Consider the following 20,453-nt stretch of genomic DNA (forward strand, 5'->3'; position numbering starts at 1 on the left):
AGGCCTAACCAGTGTTTTATAAAGGTTTAGCATCACTTCCTTGCTTTTGAACTCTATGCCTCTATTAATAAAGCCCAGATCCCATATGCTTTTTTAACAGCCTTCTCAACTTGTTCTGGCACCTTCAAAGATTTGTGTACACACACCCCCAGGTCTCTCTGTTCCTGCTCCCCGTTTAAAATCGGACCATTTAGTTTATATTGCCTCTCCTCATTCTTCCTACCAAAATGAATCACTTCACACTTCTGTGTTAAATTTCATTTGCCATGTGTCTGCCCATTTCACCAGTCTGTCTCTGTCCTCCTGAAGTCTGTCACTATCCTCCACATTGTTTACTACATTTCCGAGTTTCGTGCCATCTGCAAATTATACCCAAGTCCAGGTCGTTAATAAATATGAAAGAGAGTTAAAACTGACCCCTGGGGAACACCAGTCTGAAGAAACAGCCGTTCACCACTACTCTCTGCTTTCTGTCCCCCAGCCAGTGCGGCTCTGGGGTCAAATTTTGTTTGATAATCGCTCCTGTGAAATGCCTTTGGGACGTTTTATCGCATTGTAGAAAAACAGAATATTTTTTTAAATGGTGAGAAACTATTAAATGTTGGTGTTCAGAGAGATTTGGGTGTCCTCATACAAGAAACACAAAAAGTTAGCATGTAGGTACTGCAAGCAATTATGAAGGCAAATGGCATGTTGGCCTTTATTGCAAGGGGGTTGGAGTACAAGAGTGAGGAAGTCTTACTACAATTGTACGGGGCTTTGGTGAGACCTCGCCTGGAGTACTGTGTACAGTTTTGGTCTCCCTATCTAAGGAAGGATATATTTGCCTTAGAGGCGGTGCAACGAAGGTTCACTAGATTAATTCCTGGGATGAGAGGGTTGTCCTATGAGGAGAGATTGAGTAGAATGGGCCGATACTCTCTGGAGTTTAGAAGAATGAGAGGTGATCTCATTGATTCTGAGGGGGTTTGACAGGGTAGATGCTGAGAGGCTGTTTCCCCCTGGCTGGAGAGTCTAGAACTAGGGGGCATAGTCTCAGGATAAGGGGTCGGCCATCCAAGACTGAGATGAGGAGGAATTTCTTCACTCAGAGGGTTGCGAATCTTTGGAATTCTCTACCCCAGAGGGCTGTGGACGCTCAGTCGTTGAGTATATCCAAGGCTGAGATCGATAGATTTTCGGGGGAATCGAGGGATACGGGGATCGGGCGGGAAAGTGGAGTTGAGGTCGAAGATCGGCCGTGATCTGATTGAACGGCGGAGCAGGCTCGAGAGGGGCCGAATGGCCTCGCCCTGCTCCTATTTCTTAACAGGCGCGTTGTCCTTGTTGGAATGGCAGCCCGTTGAGTGCCGGAACCCGCGTGCATGGGTCGCCCCGCGGCGGGGAGGGGAAGCGAGCGTTTCCCGGGCCATTGCATTCCAGGGTGGGTTTAATGATGATGAATCTTCCCGGCAGCCGGGCCCGGCGACGAACACCACCCCCTTTACCCCTTGCTGCGCCTGCGCGGCCGTCGGCACCCGTTGCCCGGGGCGACCACGCAAGTCATTCTGGGAGAGCGAGGCCGGTGACCGTTGACAGGCCCGAAGCACCGGACGGAAAGTCTGAGGTATTTTCTCTTTTTTTTTTTTTGCAACGCGCTCCGCTCGATCGGGGCGGTTGGGAAAACGGAGGACGATAAATGAGAAGGTTATAGTTAAAATTAAAAAAACTACCGACCTTGAGAGTCCCGGTCCGGAGCCGCCGCTTCGTTCCCCCTCCCACCGCTGGCGCTGTCCGGGGAACCACGTGATCCGGGCGCCGCCTGATTGACGTGAGCTCCGACCAATGGCGGCCGCTGGAGGACCGATCCGGCCGGTGAGTCCTCCAACCAATCGCGGCGCAGCCAAGGGGCGGGACTTGGCGCCCTTGCTGGCCAACCGCGCATGCGCGGGAGGCACACTCTGCCCTCCCCTCACACAATAGGGGAATATTAACACTTGCTGCTTTCTTTTTCCCGGTTGGGTCAAGGGGGTATCAAATGGGATTATGAAGCTAAGGCGGGTTAAATGGGGCTTGAGGTACAGATCAGCCATGATCTGATTGAATGGGGGGGGAAGGGTGGGGGGGGGGGGGAAAAGAACAGGCTCGAGGGGCAGAATGGCCTCCTCCTGTTCCTAGGTTGAGAGATGATCTGGGCCCCTCAACCGGGGTACGTCCGGGCACAACATCAAAATCTGCTAAAATATCGAGCATTTTCGATTGGAGTCTTGCAATTAAAACAGGAGGGAAAGTTATCAAACCTCCCAAACTAAACACATCTCGTTAAGGTGCAACTCACTGCCACAAGGAGTGGTTGAGGTGAATAGTGGAGATGCACTTAAGGGGAAGCTCGATAAACAACATGAGGGAGAAAGGAACAGAAGGACGAGATGAAGTCGGGAGGGAGGAGGCTCGCGTGGAGCATAAACAGCGGGATAGGGCGGTTGGGCCGAATGGCCCGTTTCTGTGCTGTACGATCTGTGCAGCTCTCTATTTATTGCTTCGGGAGGACACAAAGAGGTTAGTAGATGGGATAGATTGGCCAGTTGACATTTAATGCTGAGAAATGACAATCGAGAGAGGAAATACATACTAAAAAAGAAAAAAAAATCTTGCATTTATATAGCGCCTTTCACAACCTCAGGACGTCCCAAAGTTCTTTACACTCAATCGAGTACTTTTGAAGTGTAGTCACTGCTGTAATGTAGGAAACACGGCAGCCGATTTGCGCACAGCAAGATCCCACAAACAGAAATGACCAGTTCATCTGGATTTCTTTTGGTGATGTTGGTTGAGGGATAAATATCGGCCCCGGGGAGAACCTCCCCTTGCTCTTCTTCCAATAGCGGCCGTGGGATCTTTTACATCTGCCTGCGAGGGGCAGACGGGGGCCTCGGTTTAACGTCGCGTGCGCCAGACGGCGCGGCGCTCCCTCAGTACCGGGCACACGGGAGAGTCAGCCTGGATTGTGCGCTCAAGTCTCCCGGAGTGGGGCTCGAACCCACTACCTGCTGACTCAGAGGCGAGAGTGCGACCAACCGAGGCACGGCTGACGCTAAATGGAAAGGGTTTAGAAAGAGCAGAGACGTAGGGGTTTCTAGATACACGAGTCACTAAAAGTGGGATAACACGCTGTGTGTATATATAGATATATAAATATAAAAAGTCCTAAGTTTTATAAACAGGAAAAGAGCCCTAAAACAGAGACAATACTAAATCTACACAACTCGTCAGTTAGGTTGCAGTTAGAACTGTCCAGTTTTTTTGGGCACTTGACTTTAGGAAGATATGTCAAAATAAAATAAAAGACTTGTATTTGTACGGTGCTTTTCACGAATTCAGGACGTCCCAAAGGCCTTCGCAGCCAATCGAGTACCTTTGAAGTGTCGTCACCGTTGCAACGTAGGGAAACCCGACAGCCAATTTGCGCACAGCAAGATCCCACAAGCGGGATTTGCCAACGTGATCCCAGGGACAGAGAGATAAGACTCTGAGGAGAGACTAGAGAATCTGGGCCTCTCTTCATCAGATCAGATCAGTGAAGGTGAAGAGGAAACCAGGCGGAGGTGTTCAAAATTCTGAGAGCTTCTGACGCAATGAAACGCAAACACAGCACTGGGGTTCATTTCGAGAGGAAGAGAGTTGGAAAGCAGAGAAGTTATGTTAAACTTGTATAGAACCTTGGTTGGACCACACTTGGAGCACTGTGTACAGTTCTGGACTCCGTATTATAAAAACTGGAGAAGGTGCAAAAAAGATTTACTAGGATGATGCCAGAACTGAGAGGTTTTAACTATCAGGAAAGGCTGTACAGGCTGAGGGCTCTTTTCTCCAGAAAGGGGTGACCTGATCGAGGTCTTTAAGATTATGAAGGGGTTTCGTTAGGGTAGACGTAGAGAAGATGTTTCCACTTGAGGGGGAGACCAGAACCAGGGGGCTATAAATATAAGATCGTCACTAATAAATCCAATAGGGAATTTAGGAGAAACTTCTTTACCCAAAGAGTGGTGAGAATGTGGAACTCGCTCCCACAAGGAGTAGCTGAGGCGTATAGTATGGATGAATTTAAGGGGAGGCTAGATAAACACATGAGGGACAAAGGAATAGAAGGTTACCTCTAGAATCGACTATTCCAAAGCTCTCCTTGCACCCACCATAAACTTGAGTTCATCCAAAACTCTGCTGCCCGTATCCTAACTCGCACCAAGTCCCATTCACCCATCACTCCCTGTGCTCGCTGACCTACACTGGCTCCCGGTCCGGGAACACCTCGATTTTGAAATACTCATCCTTGTTTTCAAATCCCTCCATGGCCCTCGCCCCCCCCCTCCCTATCTCTGTAACCTCCTCCGGCCCCTACAACCCTCCGAGATCTCTGCGCTCCTCCAATTCTGGCCTCTTGCGCATCCCCAATTTTAATCGCTGCACCATTGGCGGCCGTGCCTTTAGCTGCCTGGGCCCTAAGCTCTGGAATTCCCTCCCTAAACCTCTCCGCCTCTCCCTCTCTCTCTCCGCCTTTAAGACGCTCCTTAAAACCTGCATCTTTGACCGAGCTTTTGGTCGCCTGTCCTGATATCTCCTCATGTGGCTCGGTGTCAAATTTTGTTTGATAATCACTCCCGTGAAGCGCCTCGGGGTTGTTTTACTATGTTAAAGGCGCTGTATGAATGGGGGGAGTTGTTGTTACGCTGAGAGGGTTGGATGAAGAGGAGTGGGAGGAGCATAAACACCGGCTGAGACCAGTTGGGCCGAATGGCCTGTTTCTGTGCTGTAATTGCGATGGAGTAAATTGGGGAACAATCACTCGGAGAGGTCAGTGAGTCCGTTACCAGAGAGCGTCAATTTAAGGTCGACACCAAAAATACCACGGGAGAAGCTGCAAGAATTTCTATTTATGGAGAGGGTTGATTAGGCAGGGAACGCCCGACCGAAAGCAGTGGGGGAAACAGAATCCACAAGGGGCTTTTACAAGGAGAGTGGAGAAATATTTCAATAAGGACAACTTGAAAGTCTGGGGGTGAAAGCAAAGGAACGGGACTAAATGGAGACCTTGGAGAGAGCAGATAGCGGTGGGGCCAAATGGCCGCCTCCTGTACTTTATACAATCACAGAATCTTACAGCACAGGAGGAGGCCATTCGGCCCATTGTGTCAGTGCCGGCTCTTTGAAAGAGCTGTGAAATTAGTCCCACTCTCTCCCCCTGTAGCCCTGTAAAATTTTTTCCCTTCAAGTATTTATCCAATTCCCTTTTGAAAGTTATTATTGAATCTGCTTCCACCGCCCTTTCAGGCAGCGAATTCCAGATCATCACAACTCGCTGCGTAAAAAAAATGTTTCCTCATCTCCCCCTCTGGCTCTTTCCCCGATCACCTTAAATCCGTGTCCTCTGGTCACCGACCCTCCTGCCCCCTGGAAACAGTTTCTCCTTATTTACTCTCTCAAAACCCTTCCTGATTTTGAACACCTCGATCAAATCTCCCCTTAACCTTCTCTGCTCTAAGGAGAACAATCCCAGCTTCTCCAGTCTCTCCACATCACTGAAGTCCCTCATCCCTGGGACCATTCTAGTAAATCTCCTCCGCACCCTCTCCAAGGCCTTGACATCCTTCCTAAAGTGCGGTGCCCAGAATTGGCCGAAATACTCCAGCTGGGGCCTAACCAGTGTTTTATAAAAGTTTAGCATTAACTCCCTTGCTTTTAATCTATCCCTCTACTAATAAAGCCCAGGATCCCAGATGCCTCTACTAATCAGGCCCAGATGCTTTTTTAACAGCCGTCTTAACCTGTCCTGCCACCTTCAAAGATTTGTGTACACACCCCCCCCAGGTCTCTCTGTTCCTGCACTCCCTTTAAAATAGTACTACTTAGTTTACAGTTAATTGATATCGAGTTTTTATTTCACTAAATATGTTACTTGAAGGCAAAAGCCTCGGCTAGGATTTGATAGTTTTGGTAAAATGCCTGGTACCATTCTAGTAAATCTCCTCGGCACCCTCTCCGCAGCCTTGACATCCTTCCTAAAGTGTTCACGATTATACGATTCCTATTAACATCAGTGTCAAAATCCCCGACAGCCAGAGTTAACAATCGTTCCATCCTGGATGTGATTAACAGCCGAACTGAACCACTTCAGTCAAATGTGTGTCAGTAGGTGGGACGAGCGAGTGAATTAATTCCCACACCCGGAGCAGGTGAGCGGTCCCCTCTCTCTCCCTCTCTCCCCCCGGTGTGAACGCGCTGGTGTGTCAGTAGGTGGGACGAGCGAGTGAATTAATTCCCACACAAGGAGCGGGTGAACGGTCCCTTCTCTCTCTCCCCCAGTATGAATCCACCAACGTCTCAGTAGGTGGGATGAACGAGCGAATCGATTCCCACACACGGAGCGGGCGAGCCCCCCCTCTCGGCGTGAATCCGCTGGTGCCTGAGCAGGTTGGAGGAGTACATGAAACGCTTCCCGCAGCGGGAGCAGCGGAAAGGCCGCTCGTCAGTGTGAATGCGCTCGTGCTGCATCAGTTCCTTGGAGCTCTTGAAGCTCTTGGGGCAGTCGGGGCAGCCGAAAGGCCGCTGGTCGGTGTGGACCCTCTGGTGGGTCAGCATGTCGGAGGAGCGGGTGAAACGCTTGTCGCAGTGGGCGCAGCGGAAGGGCCTCTCCCCGGTGTGAATGCGCTGGTGCATCATCAGCTCCTTGGAGCTCTTGAAGCTTTTGTGGCAGTCGGGGCAGCTGAAGGGCCTCTCGTCGGTGTGGACCCGGTGGTGGGTCAGCAGCTTGGAGGAGCAGGTGAAGCCCTTCCCGCACAGGGAGCAGGTGAAGGGCCTCTCCCCGGTGTGGACCCGCTGGTGCGTCAGCAGGTTGGAGGACTGGGTGAACCCCTTCCCGCACACGTTGCAGGTGAAGGGCCTCTCCCCGGTGTGGACCCGCTGGTGGGTCTCTAGCTCGGACGGGTAATTGAACCTCTTGTCGCAGTCCCCGCACTTGTAAGGCTGAGCCCCAGTGTGGCTCCGCCTGTGCCTGGCCAGGTTGGACGAGCGGCCGAAGGCCCTCCCGCAAGCCGAGCACGTGTACAGCTTGGCCGGGCCCTGCCGGTCGCCTCCCACCTCCGGCGGGTAGACAAAGTGGAACGGCCGCTCCCCGCCCTGGCCGCACTTGTGCCGCGCCTGGTCGGACGACTGGCTGAAGGAGAATCCGCAGGCCGAGCAGATGTAGAGTTTCTCGGCCTCACCCTCGCCTTCCAGGTACTCGGGCCCCGGCAGATCGAAGGACTCCGGCAGGTCCTGACCAGACGTTTGGCTTGAGCTTCCCATCTGCCAATCCTGGGCCTCCCGGCACCCTGTAAAGCAAGTTTGGGAAAACAAATATGAGAATAAGGTGCCTTTCTGTAGGTGCATTGGTTGGTCCTACATATTGGTAGGAAGAACAAGGAGAGGCAATATAAACTAAATGGTCCAATTTTAAAGGGGGTGCAGGAACAGAGAGACCTGGGGGTGTGTGTACACAAATCTTAGAAAGTGGCAGGATAAGTTGAGAAGGCTGTTGAAAAAGCATCTGGGATCCTGGGCTTTATTAATAGAGGCACAGAGTACAAAAGCAAGGAAGTGATGCTAAACCCTTTATAAAACACTGGTTAGGCCTCAGTTGGAGTATTGTGTCCAGTTCTGGGCCCCGCACTTTAGGAAGGATGTGACGGCCTTGGAGAGGGTGCGGAGGAGATTTACTCGAATGGTCCCAGGGATGAGGGACTTCAGTGATGTGGAGAGACTGGAGAAGCTGGGATTGTTCTCCTTAAAGCAGAGAAGGTTAAGGGGAGATTCGATCGAGGTGTTCAAAATCACGACGGGTTTTGAGAGAGTCAATAAGGAGAGACTGTTTCCAGGGGGCAGGAGGGTCGGTAACCAAAGGACACGGATTTAAGATCATCGGCAAAAGAGCCAGAGGGGGAGATGAGGAAACAATTTTTCACACGGTGAGTTGTGATGATCTGGAATGCACTGCCTGAAAGGGTGGTGGGAGCAGATTCAATAATAACTTTCAAAAATACTGGAAGGGAAAATATTTGCAGGGCTATGGGGAAAGAGCAGGGGGCGTGGGACTAATTGGATAGATCTTTCAAAGAGCCGGCACAGGCACGAAGGGCCGAATGGCCTCCTTCTGTCCTGTACCTACTATGAAGAGAACAGTCAGTTGGGCTAACAGGGGGGTGAAGTCTGTAGTGGAGAGTGAGGGAACGATAAAAGATACTAAATAAACACTCGGCTTCAGTTTCCACCCAGGATCGGGATTGTAGAACCAGCAGACGTGGTTGGAGAACTGTTATAACGTCTCAAGGCGCTTCACAGGAGCGATTATCAAACATAATTTGACACCGAGCCATGTAAGGAGATATTAGGACCGGTGACCAAAAGCTTGGTCAAAGAGGTCGGTTTTAAGGAGCGTCTTAAAGGAGGAGAGAGAGAGGCGGAGAGGTTTAGGGAGGGAATTCCAGAGCTTAGGGCCCGGGCAGCTGAAGGCACGGCCGCCAATGGTGGAGCGATTGAAATCAGGGGGATGCGCAAGAGGCCAGAATTGGAGGAGCGCAGAGATCTCGGAGGGTTGTAGGGGCTGGAGGAGGTTACAGAGATAGGGAGAGGTGGGGGGGCGAGGGCCATGGAGGGATTTGAATACGGGGGTGAGAATTTTAATTTCAAGGTGTTGGTGGACAGGGAGCCAACGTGGAGCGACGAGCACAGGAGGTGATGGGCGAAGAGAAATGGGACTGAAGAGGTTCCTCCAACTGAAGGTGGACAAATTCAAGGGACGGTTTACACCCGAGGGAAGCTGGGGAAGAAATAATGGGGCATATTGTCTGTGAATGCCCCATTTCTAATTTAAAACTCATAACTGTACTTGCAGGATATAAATTCAAAGAACAGACAATTACACTTCTACGCTAGAATCATGGAAAGGGTACAGCATGAAAAGAGGCCATTTGGCCCATCGAGTCCGTGCCGGCTCCATGCACGAGCAATCCAGCTGGTCCCACTACCCCCCCACCGCCCCCGTAGCCCTGCAAATCTTTTCCCTTCAAGTGCTTATCTAGTTCCCTTTTGAAGGCCATGATTGAATCTGCCTCCACCACCCCCTCGGGCAGTGCATTCCAGATCAGAACCACTCGCTGGGTAAAAAAGTTTTTCCTCAGGTCACCTTTGGTTCTTTTGCCAATCACCTTAAATCCGTGTCCTCTGGTCCTTGACCCTTCCGCCAACGGGAACAGTTTCTCTCTATCTACTCTGTCTGGACCCTTCATGATTTTGAACACCTCGATCAAATCTCCCCTCAACCTTCTCTGCTCTAAGGAGAACAACCCCAGCTTCTCCAGTCTCTCCACATAATTTAAGTCCCTGAATTTATTTTCTTCTAAAGCTCCTCTCCTTCCTCCATGAATTCTCACAGTTGTCCTCTGCCAAGTTTTTCCTCTCCTCTCTCCTGAAGGCATCCCTCGTTTGATTGTACTGTTTCACTCCGGTAATTCACCCAAATGGCCGCAGGCTACATCTGGGAACATAGGAACAGGAGTAGGCCATTCAGCCCCTCGTGCCTGCTCAGCCATTTGATAAGATCATGGCTGATCTAATGGGGAGGCATTAAATTGGCGCCCAGGTCCCATTGTTACCCAGTAGCGACACACTGGATCACAGGCAGGTGCTGAAGCCCCGGCTGATTTTCCCCCCCCTCTCTCTAGCCCAACTGCAAACACCTCAAATCCTGCCCCAGCTGAGCCCAGCTCACTCAGCACCTACCGGGGATGAAAAACAAAAGATATGGGAGGGGAGCAGACATTCTAGAAGACGGCAAATCTCCTGCAGTTTCCAGACAAAACCTTCACAACTCGCTGCAAGAACCGATAAACGTTTAAGAGTGAAACAGATGGAGTCAAACTCCATCCGCAGACAACCACGAGACAGTTTGAGAGAGGCTAAAGTCTCCTAAAAATGGGTCAGATTCACAGCCGTTCTCGGAGCGCAGGAGGAGAAATCTATTGCTAAAAAGGAGGCTGTCCCTTTAACGACAAAACATGGGGTCAGGTGAAGAAGAAGACGGGGTGAGACGGCGAAGAGGGGAGGGAGGGAGGAGGCGAAGAGGGGAGGGAGGGAGGAGGCGAAGAGGGGAGGGAGGGAGGAGGCGAAGAGGGGAGGGAGGGAGGAGGCGAAGAGGGGAGGGAGGGAGGAGGCGAAGAGGGGAGGGAGGGAGGAGGCGAAGAGGGGAGGGAGGGAGGAGGCGAAGAGGGGAGGGAGGGAGGAGGCGAAGAGGGGAGGGAGGGAGGAGGCGAAGAGGGGAGGGAGGGAGGAGGCGAAGAGGGGAGGGAGGGAGGAGGCTCGCGTGGAGCATAAACACCGGCACAGACCAGGTTGGACCAAATGGCCTTTTTTTTCTCTGCGCTGTAAATTCTACGTGAGGCGGAATAAGAGAGAGAGAGACACTGTCCCTTTAAATTCCTGAGGCAACGAGGCACTACAGTGCCCCTTTAATTAACAATCAAGAAAGAAAGAAGGAAAAGGGGTCCCTTTAACTACCCCCCAAAAATACTCACAAGAGAGAAGAGGAAGAGATGGCTCTTTGTCCCTTTAAGCTGGCTGCCCATCAATGTTAAAATGTTTGCCCCACTCACACCAGCCAGGGGCTCTTTGTTCTGCATAAAATCACATCAGAAAGGTCCAGTTTTCTTTCTTTTAAAATCACCAAATGCAACAAAAGAAAATGCAGCTGCATGCATTTAATTAAAGGTACTGCAATAATTTGTTTTTTTTCTCCCCTAACTCAGCACTCACAGCCACCCCTCCCCTTTAACAGCTACTTCAGACAATGAAGAGAGAGAGAGTGGCCTCCATCCTCACTACGTCACCAGGGCAGGTCCCGCCCCCCTCCCCGCGCCCTGATTGGTTGGAGGACCGACGCCCAGCTCGGTCCTCCCAGCCCGTTCCCGCTCTCCTGATTGGCCGGCGGCTCACGTCAATCACAGAGACCGTCGATCGACGCACGACAGTGCGAGGGGGGGAGGGGCGGAAAACAACGACGGCTCGGGTGAGAGAGAGAGAGAGAGAGGGGGTGGGGGGGGTTGGAAATCATCAATTCCCGGTGTTTTTGAATCGATTCAATGTTTTCACTTCATCCAATTAATTTTTTTTTTCTCGGAGAGGGGGCGCGGGAAATTAAAGAAAAAAACCCGGCGCGCCTGCGCGGTTCGTCTCGTCGCTGGCCCTTTTCCCGACGTGCGCCGCGCGGCGAAAGTCCCGCCCTCCCCGGGCCGCGATTGTGACGTCTCGCGTCCCGGGCCAGAGCGGACTTGATTGGGTGACTCGCCCGTCAATCAAACCCGGAGACTCCAGCATTGTACTGGAGGGATCAATCAATTTGTATTATGGAACTATCCCCACTCACACTGCATTGTACTGGAGGGATCAATCAATTTGTATTATGGAACTATCCCCACTCACACTGCATTGCACTGGAGGGATCAATCAATTTGTATTATGGAACTATCCCCACTCACACTGCATTGCACTGGAGGGATCAATCAATTTGTATTATGGAACTATCCCCACTCACACTGCATTGCACTGGAGGAATCAATCAATTTGTATTATGGAACTATCCCCACTCACACTGCATTGCACTGGAGGAATCAATCAATTTGTATTATGGAACTATCCCCACTCACACTGCATTGCACTGGAGGGATCAATCAATTTGTATTATGGAACTATCCCCACTCACACTGCATTGTACTGGAGGGATCAATCAATTTGTATTATGGAACTATCCCCACTCACACTGCATTGTACTGGAGGGATCAATCAATTTGTATTATGGAACTATCCCCACTCACACTGCATTGCACTGGAGGGATCAATCAATTTGTATTATGGAACTATCCCCACTCACACTGCATTGCACTGGAGGGATCAATCAATTTGTATTATGGAACTATCCCCACTCACACTGCATTGCACTGGAGGGATCAATCAATTTGTATTATGGAACTATCCCCACTCACACTGCATTGCACTGGAGGGATCAATCAATTTGTATTATGGAACTATCCCCCACTCACACTGCATTGCACTGGAGGGATCAATCAATTTGTATTATGGAACTATCCCCACTCACACTGCATTGCACTGGAGGGATCAATCAATTTGTATTATGGAACTATCCCCCACTCACACTGCATTGTACTGGAGGGATCAATCAATTTGTATTATGGAACTATCCCCCACTCACACTGCATTGTACTGGAGGAATCAATCAATTTGTATTATGGACTATCCCCCACTCACACTGCATTGTACTGGAGGAATCAATCAATTTGTATTATGGACTATCCCCACTCACACTGCATTGCACTGGAGGGATCAATCAATTTGTATTATGGAACTATCCCCCACTCACACTGCATTGCACTGGAGGGATCAATCAATTTGTATTATGGAACTATCCCCACTCACACTGCATTGTACTGGAGGGATCAATCAATTTATATTATGGACTATCCCCCACTCACACTGCATTGTACTGGAGGGATCAATCAATTTGTATTATGGACTATCCCCCACTCACACTGCATTGTACTGGAGGGATCAATCAATTTGTATTATGGAACTATCCCCACTCACACTGCATTGCACTGGAGGGATCAATCAATTTGTATTATGGAACTATCCCCACTCACACTGCATTGCACTGGAGGGATCAATCAATTTGTATTATGGAACTATCCCCACTCACACTGCATTGTACTGGAGGGATCAATCAATTTGTATTATGGAACTATCCCCACTCACACTGCATTGCACTGGAGGGATCAATCAATTTGTATTATGGAACTATCCCCACTCACACTGCATTGCACTGGAGGGATCAATCAATTTGTATTATGGAACTATCCCCACTCACACTGCATTGTACTGGAGGGATCAATCAATTTATATTATGGACTATCCCCCACTCACACTGCATTGTACTGGAGGGATCAATCAATTTGTATTATGGACTATCCCCCACTCACACTGCATTGTACTGGAGGGATCAATCAATTTGTATTATGGACCATCCCCCACTCACACTGCATTGTACTGGAGGAATCAATCAATTTGTATTATGGACCATCCCCCACTCACACTGCATTGTACTGGAGGGATCAATCAATTTGTATTATGGAACTATCCCCCACTCACACTGCATTGTACTGGAGGGATCAATCAATTTGTATTATGGACTATCCCCACTCACACTGCATTGTACTGGAGGGATCAATCAATTTGTATTATGGAACTATCCCCCACTCACACTGCATTGTACTGGAGGGATCAATCAATTTGTATTATGGACTATCCCCCACTCACACTGCATTGTACTGGAGGGATCAATCAATTTGTATTATGGAACTATCCCCCACTCACACTGCATTGTACTGGAGGGATCAATCAATTTGTATTATGGACTATCCCCCACTCACACTGCATTGTACTGGAGGAATCAATCAATTTGTATTATGGACCATCCCCCACTCACACTGCATTGTACTGGAGGAATCAATCAATTTGTATTATGGACTATCCCCCACTCACACTGCATTGTACTGGAGGAATCAATCAATTTGTATTATGGAACTATCCCCACTCACACTGCATTGTACTGGAGGAATCAATCAATTTGTATTATGGAACTATCCCCCACTCACACTGCATTGCACTGGAGGAATCAATCAATTTATATTATGGAACCATCCCCACTCACACTGCATTGTACTGGAGGGATCAATCAATTTATATTATGGAACTATCCCCACTCACACTGCATTGTACTGGAGGGAGCAATCAATTTGTATTATGGAACTATCCCCACTCACACTGCATTGTAAGGAATCTTACAACACCAGGTTATAGTCCAACAAATTTATTTTAAAATCACAAGCTTTCGGAGATTATCTCCTTCGTCAAATGAATAATCTCCGAAAGCTTGTGATTTTAAAATAAATTTGTTGGACTATAACCTGGTGTTGTAAGATTCCTTACATTTGTCCACCCCAGTCCATCACCGGCATCTCCACATCATGACTGCATTGTACTGGAGGGAGCAATCAATTTGTATTATGGACTATCCCCCACTCACACTGCATTGTACTAGAGGGATCAATCAATTTGTATTATGGAACTATCCCCACTCACACTGCATTGCACTGGAGGGATCAATCAATTTATATTATGGAACTATCCCCACTCACACTGCATTGCACTGGAGGGATCAATCAATTTGTATTATGGAACTATCCCCACTCACACTGCATTGTACTGGAGGGATCAATCAATTTGTATTATGGAACTATCCCCACTCACACTGCATTGCACTGGAGGAATCAATCAATTTGTATTATGGACTATCCCCCACTCACACTGCATTGTACTGGAGGGATCAATCAATTTATATTATGGAACTATCCCCACTCACACTGCATTGCACTGGAGGGATCAATCAATTTGTATTATGGAACTATCCCCACTCACACTGCATTGCACTGGAGGAATCAATCAATTTGTATTATGGACTATCCCCCACTCACACTGCATTGTACTGGAGGGATCAATCAATTTATATTATGGAACTATCCCCCACTCACACTGCATTGCACTGGAGGAATCAATCAATTTGTATTCTGGAACTATCCCCACTCACACTGCATTGTACTGGAGGAATCAATCAATTTATATTATGGAACTATCCCCCACTCACACTGCATTGTACAGGAGGGATCAATCAATTTGTATTCTGGAACTATCCCCACTCACACTGCATTGCACTGGAGGAATCAATCAATTTGTATTCTGGAACTATCCCCATTCACACTGCATTGTACTGGAGGAATCAATCAATTTGTATTATGGAACTATCCCCACTCACACTGCATTGCACTGGAGGGATCAATCAATTTGTATTCTGGAACTATCCCCCACTCACACTGCATTGTACTGGAGGGATCAATCAATTTATATTATGGAACTATCCCCACTCACACTGCATTGTACAGGAGGGATCAATCAATTTATATTATGGAACTATCCCCCACTCACACTGCATTGTACTGGAGGGATCAATCAATTTGTATTATGGAACTATCCCCACTCACACTGCATTGCACTGGAGGGATCAATCAATTTGTATTCTGGAACTATCCCCCACTCACACTGCATTGTACTGGAGGGATCAATCAATTTATATTATGGAACTATCCCCACTCACACTGCATTGTACTGGAGGGATCAATCAATTTGTATTATGGAACTATCCCCACTCACACTGCATTGTACTGGAGGGATCAATCAATTTGTATTATGGACTATCCCCCACTCACACTGCATTGCACTGGAGGGATCAATCAATTTGTATTATGGAACTATCCCCACTCACACTGCATTGTACTGGAGGGATCAATCAATTTGTATTATGGAACTATCCCCACTCACACTGCATTGCACTGGAGGGATCAATCAATTTGTATTATGGAACTATCCCCACTCACACTGCATTGCACTGGAGGGATCAATCAATTTGTATTATGGAACTATCCCCACTCACACTGCATTGTACTGGAGGGATCAATCAATTTATATTATGGACTATCCCCCACTCACACTGCATTGTACTGGAGGGATCAATCAATTTGTATTATGGACTATCCCCCACTCACACTGCATTGTACTGGAGGGATCAATCAATTTGTATTATGGACCATCCCCCACTCACACTGCATTGTACTGGAGGAATCAATCAATTTGTATTATGGACCATCCCCCACTCACACTGCATTGTACTGGAGGGATCAATCAATTTGTATTATGGAACTATCCCCCACTCACACTGCATTGTACTGGAGGGATCAATCAATTTGTATTATGGACTATCCCCACTCACACTGCATTGTACTGGAGGGATCAATCAATTTGTATTATGGAACTATCCCCACTCACACTGCATTGTACTGGAGGGATCAATCAATTTGTATTATGGACTATCCCCCACTCACACTGCATTGTACTGGAGGGATCAATCAATTTGTATTATGGGCTATCCCCCACTCACACTGCATTGTACTGGAGGGATCAATCAATTTGTATTATGGACCATCCCCCACTCACACTGCATTGTACTGGAGGAATCAATCAATTTGTATTATGGACCATCCCCCACTCACACTGCATTGTACTGGAGGGATCAATCAATTTGTATTATGGAACTATCCCCCACTCACACTGCATTGTACTGGAGGGATCAATCAATTTGTATTATGGAGCATCCCCCACTCACACTGCATTGTACTGGAGGAATCAATCAATTTGTATTATGGACTATCCCCCACTCACACTGCATTGTACTGGAGGGATCAATCAATTTGTATTATGGAACTATCCCCCACTCACACTGCATTGTACTGGAGGGATCAATCAATTTGTATTATGGACTATCCCCCACTCACACTGCATTGTACTGGAGGAATCAATCAATTTGTATTATGGAACTATCCCCCACTCACACTGCATTGCACTGGAGGAATCAATCAATTTATATTATGGAACCATCCCCACTCACACTGCATTGTACTGGAGGGATCAATCAATTTATATTATGGAACTATCCCCACTCACACTGCATTGTACTGGAGGGATCAATCAATTTATATTATGGAACTATCCCCACTCACACTGCATTGTACTGGAGGGATCAATCAATTTATATTATGGAACTATCCCCACTCACACTGCATTGTACTGGAGGGAGCAATCAATTTGTATTATGGAACTATCCCCACTCACACTGCATTGTAAGGAATCTTACAACACCAGGTTATAGTCCAACAAATTTATTTTAAAATCACAAGCTTTCGGAGATTATCTCCTTCGTCAAATGAATAATCTCCGAAAGCTTGTGATTTTAAAATAAATTTGTTGGACTATAACCTGGTGTTGTAAGATTCCTTACATTTGTCCACCCCAGTCCATCACCGGCATCTCCACATCATGACTGCATTGTACTGGAGGGAGCAATCAATTTGTATTATGGACTATCCCCCACTCACACTGCATTGTACTAGAGGGATCAATCAATTTGTATTATGGAACTATCCCCACTCACACTGCATTGCACTGGAGGGATCAATCAATTTATATTATGGAACTATCCCCACTCACACTGCATTGCACTGGAGGGATCAATCAATTTGTATTATGGAACTATCCCCACTCACACTGCATTGTACTGGAGGGATCAATCAATTTGTATTATGGAACTATCCCCACTCACACTGCATTGCACTGGAGGGATCAATCAATTTGTATTATGGACTATCCCCCACTCACTGCATTGTACTGGAGGAATCAATCAATTTGTATTATGGACTATCCCCCACTCACACTGCATTGTACTGGAGGAATCAATCAATTTATATTATGGAACTATCCCCACTCACACTGCATTGCACTGGAGGGATCAATCAATTTGTATTATGGAACTATCCCCACTCACACTGCATTGTACTGGAGGGATCAATCAATTTGTATTATGGAACCATCCCCACTCACACTGCATTGTACTGGAGGGATCAATCAATTTGTATTATGGAACTATCCCCACTCACACTGCATTGCACTGGAGGAATCAATCAATTTGTATTATGGACTATCCCCCACTCACACTGCATTGTACTGGAGGGATCAATCAATTTGTATTATGGACTATCCCCCACTCACACTGCATTGTACTGGAGGGATCAATCAATTTATATTATGGAACTATCCCCCACTCACACTGCATTGCACTGGAGGAATCAATCAATTTGTATTCTGGAACTATCCCCACTCACACTGCATTGTACTGGAGGAATCAATCAATTTATATTATGGAACTATCCCCCACTCACACTGCATTGTACAGGAGGGATCAATCAATTTGTATTCTGGAACTATCCCCACTCACACTGCATTGCACTGGAGGAATCAATCAATTTGTATTCTGGAACTATCCCCCACTCACACTGCATTGTACTGGAGGAATCAATCAATTTGTATTATGGACTATCCCCATTCACACTGCATTGTACTGGAGGAATCAATCAATTTGTATTATGGAACTATCCCCACTCACACTGCATTGCACTGGAGGGATCAATCAATTTGTATTCTGGAACTATCCCCCACTCACACTGCATTGTACTGGAGGGATCAATCAATTTGTATTATGGACTATCCCCACTCACACTGCATTGTACTGGAGGGATCAATCAATTTGTATTATGGAACTATCCCCACTCACACTGCATTGTACTGGAGGGATCAATCAATTTGTATTATGGAACTATCCCCCACTCACACTGCATTGTACTGGAGGGATCAATCAATTTGTATTATGGACTATCCCCACTCACACTGCATTGTACTGGAGGGATCAATCAATTTGTATTATGGAACTATCCCCACTCACACTGCATTGTACTGGAGGGATCAATCAATTTGTATTATGGACTATCCCCCACTCACACTGCATTGTACTGGAGGGATCAATCAATTTGTATTATGGACTATCCCCCACTCACACTGCATTGTACTGGAGGGATCAATCAATTTGTATTATGGACTATCCCCCACTCACACTGCATTGTCCTGGAGGGATCAATCAATTTGTATTATGGAACTATCCCCACTCACACTGCATTGTACTGGAGGAATCAATCAATTTATATTATGGAACTATCCCCCACTCACACTGCATTGTACTGGAGGGATCAATCAATTTGTATTATGGACTATCCCCACTCACACTGCATTGTACTGGAGGAATCAATCAATTTATATTATGGAACTATCCCCCACTCACACTGCATTGTACTGGAGGAATCAATCAATTTGTATTATGGACTATCCCCACTCACACTGCATTGTACTGGAGGGATCAATCAATTTGTGTTATGGAACTATCCCCCACTCACACTGCATTGCACTGGAGGGATCAATCAATTTATATTATGGACTATCCCCCACTCACTGCATTGCACTGGAGGAATCAATGAATTTATATTATGGACTATCCCCACTCACACTGCATTGCACTGGAGGAATCAATCAATTTGTATTATGGACTATCCCCCACTCACACTGCATTGCACTGGAGGAATCAATCAATTTGTATTATGGAACTATCCCCACTCACACTGCATTGTACTGGAGGAATCAATCAATTTGTATTCTGGAACTATCCCCCACTCACACTGCATTGCACTGGAGGGATCAATCAATTTGTATTCTGGAACTATCCCCCACTCACACTGCATTGCACTGGAGGGATCAATCAATTTATATTATGGAACTATCCCCACTCACACTGCATTGTACTGGAGGAATCAATCAATTTGTATTCTGGAACTATCCCCCACTCACACTGCATTGCACTGGAGGGATCAATCAATTTATATTATGGAACTATCCCCACTCACACTGCATTGTACAGGAGGGATCAATCAATTTATATTATGGAACTATCCCCCACTCACACTGCATTGTACTGGAGGAATCAATCAATTTATATTATGGAACTATCCCCACTCACACTGCATTGTACTGGAGGAATCAATCAATTTGTATTATGGACTATCCCCCACTCACACTGCATTGCACTGGAGGAATCAATCAATTTGTATTATGGACTATCCCCCACTCACACTGCATTGTACTGGAGGGATCAATCAATTTGTATTATGGACTATCCCCCACTCACACTGCATTGTACTGGAGGGATCAATCAATTTATATTATGGACTATCCCCCACTCACACTGTATTGTACTGGAGGAATCAATGAATTTATATTATGGACTATCCCCCACTCACTGCATTGTACTGGAGGAATCAATCAATTTGTATTATGGACTATCCCCACTCACACTGCATTGTACTGGAGGAATCAATCAATTTGTATTATGGAACTATCCCCACTCACACTGCATTGTACTGGAGGGATCAATCAATTTGTATTATGGAACTATCCCCACTCACACTGCATTGTACTGGAGGGATCAATCAATTTGTATTATGGAACTATCCCCACTCACACTGCATTGCACTGGAGGGATCAATCAATTTGTATTATGGACTATCCCCACTCACACTGCATTGTACTGGAGGAATCAATCAATTTGTATTATGGAACTATCCCCCACTCACACTGCATTGTACTGGAGGGATCAATCAATTTGTATTATGGAACTATCCCCACTCACACTGCATTGTACTGGAGGGATCAATCAATTTGTATTATGGACTATCCCCACTCACACTGCATTGTACTGGAGGAATCAATCAATTTATATTATGGACTATCCCCCACTCACACTGCATTGTACTGGAGGAATCAATCAA

General features: G+C 47.1%; 1 protein-coding gene across 1 annotated transcript; it reads right to left on the reverse strand.

Annotated features, from left to right (window-relative positions):
- Positions 1–2,552: 2,552 nt before the first annotated feature.
- LOC137309326 (zinc finger protein 383-like) lies at positions 2,553–10,967 on the reverse strand. Its single transcript, XM_067977578.1, has 2 exons — positions 10,584–10,967; positions 2,553–7,346 (listed from the first exon to the last, which is right to left on the reverse strand). Exon 2 carries the CDS (start codon positions 7,318–7,320, stop codon positions 6,358–6,360), a length of 963 nt encoding a protein of 320 aa, XP_067833679.1. The 5' UTR covers positions 7,321–7,346; positions 10,584–10,967; the 3' UTR covers positions 2,553–6,357.
- Positions 10,968–20,453: the final 9,486 nt, after the last annotated feature.

Source organism: Heptranchias perlo, unplaced genomic scaffold, assembly GCF_035084215.1.
Source record: "Heptranchias perlo isolate sHepPer1 unplaced genomic scaffold, sHepPer1.hap1 HAP1_SCAFFOLD_1619, whole genome shotgun sequence".
NCBI classification, from domain to species: domain Eukaryota; kingdom Metazoa; phylum Chordata; class Chondrichthyes; order Hexanchiformes; family Hexanchidae; genus Heptranchias; species Heptranchias perlo.

Coding starts and splice junctions, on each gene's coding strand:
- LOC137309326 (XM_067977578.1), bottom strand. CDS start 7,320: ATGGGAAGCTCAAGCCAAACGTCTGGTCAGGACCTGCCGGAGTCCTTC.